The sequence below is a fragment of the Ursus americanus genome, chromosome 6 (genome assembly GCF_024610735.1).
Source record: "Ursus americanus isolate L20-20 chromosome 6, mUrsAme1.1.p, whole genome shotgun sequence".
NCBI lineage: Eukaryota > Metazoa > Chordata > Mammalia > Carnivora > Ursidae > Ursus > Ursus americanus.
Window position 1 is genome coordinate 38,218,143 of NC_142132.1, and position 5,676 is coordinate 38,223,818.

At 42.7% G+C, this 5,676-nt stretch overlaps 1 protein-coding gene across 1 annotated transcript; it reads left to right on the forward strand.

The window, feature by feature from the left end:
• The first annotated feature begins 3,272 nt into the window (after positions 1-3,272).
• LOC123800305 (olfactory receptor 6C74-like) lies at positions 3,273-4,235 on the forward strand. The gene has a single exon (XM_045809927.1). The coding sequence runs from the start codon at positions 3,291-3,293 to the stop codon at positions 4,233-4,235; it is 945 nt and encodes a 314-aa protein (XP_045665883.1). The 5' UTR covers positions 3,273-3,290.
• The last annotated feature ends 1,441 nt before the right edge of the window (positions 4,236-5,676 follow it).

A 5,676-nucleotide genomic window follows, 5' to 3' on the forward strand; every position in this document is an offset into this window, starting at 1 on the left:
CCAGAGGCCACAGAAAAATGGATCACTCCTGCCATCGAAGCCCATCTGAGATACCCAGGAGAAGCACCTTTCCAACCCAGTGGTTGCTATGGATACAGCTTCTCCACCCTCAGGCTCACATCTCTTCCTCTTCTGCATCTAAAAAGATCTGGGGATCCACCTCCCAGAAACTTTCCAAGGAGAGGGGTATGGCAGGCTACAGGTGTTACAGAAACCACCTACCGTGCCATGCGCCCTTCTTCCCTAAACAGGAAAAAATGTGTGCTTTCCTTTTTCAAAAAGATTGGGGAGCACAATGAAAATATTCTTTTTTTTTTTTTTTAAGATTTTATTTATTTGTTCGACAGAGATAGAGACAGCCAGCTAGAGAGGGAACACAAGCAGGGGGAGCGGGAGAGGAAGAAGCAGGCTCATAGCTGAAGAGCCTGATGTGGGGCTCGATCCCATAACGCCGGGATCACGCCCTGAGCCGAAGGCAGGCGCTTAACCGCTGTGCCACCCAGGTGCCCCCACAATGAAAATATTCTTAAGATGAAAATATGCAATGAAAAGGATAATAACGTTGGTGAAAGCAAGAAGAATGTGTGAATAAAAAGGTGGACTTCACCAGTATCTTCCTAAAAGCCTCATGAAAGCCAGGGTGTGATCCAGCTGTTTCTCACCATAAAATATGTTATTTTAACAACTAAGCTCTGGCTTCAGTGCATACATCACATGTAGAAAATTGTAGTCTGGACGTTTACCTAAAATCAGTAGCAATATTCAACTTGGGACTTTAAAAACCCTTGAGAGACTGTCATATAATTTCCTTGAAAAATCTTGGCAGAGAACAGTGTGGACATCTGGGAGTTCGCATCACCACACATAAGGGAAGATAAATATACATGTTGCATCAATAAGTCTTATTCTCAACGGTAACCAGTTAGCTGCCCCTAAGACACCAGCCATGCCTTCCTTTACTTTCTGCCCTGTCTTTTCATCAGGGGCTTGGGGCTTACACTCTGCTCACTGGCTGGGTCAATCCTGCTTGGTGACCTATGAGTCTTGTAAAAATATCACAGAGCCTCAGACTTCCGTGTCAGCATCTCTTCACTGTTGATGCAGTAAAACAAGGATGATTCTCCACATGGAAAGGTGAGCATATGATGTGGAAGAGCACATGCAAGAGAAGGCGTTTGGAGCAGGTGCGTGCATGACATGGAGCACTGCAGCAGAAGGATCCTTGTCTCAGCAGCACCCAGAGCTAAACCCATAAAAAGCTGTCTGCTCCCGCTAACTGCTACAGGAGGGGACAGCAATACTGCATATTAGGTGGGCTTCTACCAGTGAGGAAGGCAGAGCCAGATCTTTCATGAGAACATGAAGTAGTCAGGGAGTACAGCACTAGCCCAGAATTTGGGGCAGTGAAATACAGTTGTTTTGGTCCCTCTGCTCCTTTCTGGGGTTTCAGTGGTCCAGGGTGCCATGTAGCCTTGTTTTGCTATGGAAACAGGGCAATGTCATTCAGAACACGGGCAGTACAGGATGCATATTCACAACGCTCCGGGACAACAGACTTGACAAATGAATTTCCTTCTCCTCTCCTTTCCCCTCAGCCCAGAGCGGGCTCATGATATCTCAGAAGATAATAGCTGTGAAGGAAGGAAGCCCTGCTTCCCATATGATGACTTTTCTGTGTGTGCCTGGCCTCAGGGACCCTGCTGACTTGGTGGACGTTCTAGAGTCAACAGGAACAGAAGGAGAGGATCCTCATGCTGAGCCACCCAGGGGTGAGCAGTTCAGTTCCATGAGCAGTCATTCAGAATTCCAGGACCACGGTGCATTACTGAGAGTGACACATTCCACACTGCTGACCGTTAGCTTAGTATTGAGATGCTGGAGCCAAAACCATCCTGAGAGACATTACTGATTGAGAGGACTGAAGATAGAAGAATGTTCACTGAGCTCTGTTCTAAGAGTGAGTGTATGAGTGTCAGGTGCTTAGCATATCCTCATAAGTGGGTAAATCCTATGAACTATTACCACTCCCACTTCTGTCACAGGCCAGCATGAACCATGGGAAGGTGGGTGGTAAACCCTGGTTTTACAACTTACCTCATGTTGCTGAGCGGCCCCCAATGTCTCTGGGCTCCAGTCTCTTCTATAAAATGCTTGTGCTAAAGTAGATGCTCTCTAAGCCCCATGTCATGCCACAGGTCTGTAACACATCAGTGACGTTATCTAAGGAGAGAAACAATTAAGAAAAATAAAGCTAATCTTTCACTTAAAGTGGAGAAGTCATCAAGAATAGATTTGTTCCCACTTTAACATATTTTGTCACTGCATTTGCAAATAGCAGTTACTTCAATTCGGGCATTCTGGCTAAAGTCCCAGCTATGTGACCTCAGCTCCCTAGAACTCTCTAAGCCTTAGTCTCTGCTTTTAGAAGAAGGGGCTCATGGTTATTATGGTGAGTAATAGAAATACTGAATTTCAGTGATAAGCATAGAAAAAGCATAAGGTCTCAACAGATAATGATGGACCATAGCATGTGTTGCATATTTTAAAAGGGATAGTCAAAAGGAATATTACTAATATTATTGTTATGTTTACTTACAAATTAATGTTATAAAAACAATAAAATGATGTGTAACTATAAAAATGTTAATAATTCTACATACTTAAACTCTATTTTTTTAAAAGATTTTATTTATTTATTTGACAGAGAGAGAGAGACAGGCAACGAGAGAGGGAACACAAACAGGGGGAGCAGGAGAGGAAGAAGCAGGCTCCCAGCGGAGGAGCCCGATGCAGACCTTGATCCCAGAATGCCAGGATCACGCCCTGAGCTGAAGGCAGACGCCCAACGACTGAGCCACCCAGGCGCCCCTACTTAAACTCTATTTAAGCATAATATTAATGATCATAATATTACACTTAGAATTTGAGGAACATATAAGAAACATTGGCATCATATGCCAACTGAGTTACATGATTTATCTTAATTAAGTCTCATAAGAACATGAACAGGTAGATCCTATCACCTTCATTTATAGAGGGTGAAAGTCAAGTTCACAAAAGTTAACTACCTTACCAAAGATTATTGATCTCTCAGAAGTTAGAAATCAGTATTGATCCAGTATCGAACTCTGGGCCTTCTGATTCAAGAACCAACAGACTAAACCACTTCGCTAACAGCCTAGCCGCTTTCTTGGATACCCACATAACTCAATCATGCTCCTCTAAAACCTTTGTGTTCCCTGATGTCTTTATTATAGGTTAGACCAGCAGTGATGATGATGTAGACAGAGATGTCCACGGAAATGGGGAATGTAACAACTGTCCAAGAATTCACCTTGGAGGGTTTTCCTGCCATCCAGCACCTGGGAAAGGTCCTCTTCATGGTGCACCTGCTGGCGTACCTCGCATCCACTGCAGGCAACACCGTCATAGTCACCATCACCTGTGCTGACTCCCGGCTCCACACACCTATGTATTTTTTCCTCAGCATCTTTTCCTTCTTGGAGTGTTGTTTCATAAATGCTGTTATTCCTAAGTTGCTGATCATCTTTCTCTTAGGCAGGCAAACCATTTCCTTTCCTGCCTGTTTCATACAAGCCTTTGTCTTTGTATTTCTGGGAGCAACAGGTTCCCTCCTCATAGCAGTGATGTCTCTGGATCGGTATGTGGCCATTTGCAAGCCTCTGCATTACACGACCATCATGAACCTGAAGACTTGCTTCCTCCTGGTCACTGCCTGCTTCGCTTTAGCCTTCCCTCTCATCAGTGGTCTGGTAGTAAAGGTTTCCCAGTTATCCTTCTGTGGACCCCATGTCATCCCCCACTTTTTCTGTGACCTTGCCCCCCTGATTCATCTCTCCTGCTCTGACACCAGCTCTACTGAAATGTTGGCTTTTGTCGTTGCTTTGGTTATCCTTTTGACATCCCTTATCATAACCATCATTGCATACAGCAACATAGTAGTCACAATTCTGCGACTCCCTTCGGCCAGAGAGCGACAGAAAGCTTTCTCCACCTGCTCCTCTCACCTCATGGTCCTCTCTCTGATGTACGGCAGCTGTGTGTTTATATATGTGAAACCAAAGCAGACGAACAGGCTGGACTCCAACAAGGAGGCTGCCCTCGTGAACACGGTGGTGACCCCACTGCTCAACCCTATTATCTATACACTACGGAACAAGCTGGTCCACCAGGCTCTGAGGGAGACAATGTGCAGAATGAAAATATCAAGATGAAAAAAATCACATGGTATGGACTAGAAGACTTTAGAGAACCCTGTGTCCTCATTCTGGACAATGTAGCAGTCCCCAGAGTTGAAGAGCACGGTCTCTGGCAGATCTCACTTGACCTTGCACATCCTTAGCAAAATGGAAATCTGTTTTTTCAAGGCCACATTTTACCTTGATGTGGATACTTATCTTCTCCCTAAACATTCCACATTTTGATGACAATTGATTAACTGCAATATCCTTTACTGATTTTTTTCTTCTCTCTGATATAAAGATGTGCTTGAAATTTCCAAAATGTGGTAAATTTACACACTTTTTATTTCATTTCTCTCTAGCCATAATCATGGCACAACAGATTGATGATTAACTAAAAGGCATTTAGGTAATTAAAACAATAGAAGGTTGTTTATTACTTTCTGGTTATGGAGGAAATGATGGGAATACTACCAATACTTCAGTCCATATTCCCTTCATGCGTAGCCTAAGGAGGCTAGGAAATAATGGTCACAGTACCCTTCACCTTGGAGTGTATATGGTTTGCATCAGGTGTGCTCCGAAATACTGTTCTTGGCCCTTAGCTTAGCTACATATGTATGTGTCAATCCCAAGCCCGAGGGAAACAGGCTTGTTCTCAGGCTTAGACCATTCTCTAAAGACAGGGAATGACTGCACCCTCCCATGGCTGACCAGCCCCTATTTCCTAGATTATTTATTCTAGCTCCAGCCTCTCAGATGCATAATGCATATTTATGATTGGTTCCTATTCTAAAGCTGTTACCGCAGATACTTGTGTATGTCAGTGGAAAGGGGCACTTATTTCACGTTTCTATAATTTCTTCCGAAGATTTAAGTTACTTATCTACTTCATATTATTAATGAAAATAAACAAGTTAAACATTTTTCCTCACTGAAATGTGTTGTCAACTGTAAGGTTATCTTCTGATTGATAATCTCTTTTAAAACCAACATTTCCTTTATATCAGTCTGTAAAACTTGTGTACTTTTCCCAACTATTTAACAGCTACAATGTATCTATTTATTCTTCAAAAGAATACCACTAAAGTGATTAAGAAAATTTTTTATTTTGTTTCTCTTCATCCAAGCCCTGGGGTTAGATAATAACCTCAGAAAATGTTAGATAAACATTTTATGAAACACATCCTACATCATGATTAGATCTATTTGGCTTGCATAGTCCTAGTACAGTGTTCAAAATTCATCTGATTGACAGTGAGGAAATACTAAACATGTACTTAAAAAATCACAGGTGATTGGCTGTATACATTGTATAAAAAAGAGTTTGGAAAAGCCAAGATCAGAGTAGGAAAACGGGTATAGACAGTGTTACAAGAATTGGAAGAAGGAGAATGATGGTTTTGGGAGGTGGCAGTGAGAATGGAATGCAAATGGACCAGAGTAGACTCTGAATCATTTGCACTGGACAAGC

Bases quoted from the DNA above. Each gene is read 5' to 3' on its own strand.
- LOC123800305 (XM_045809927.1), top strand. From the start codon at position 3,291: ATGTCCACGGAAATGGGGAATGTAACAACTGTCCAAGAATTCACCTTG.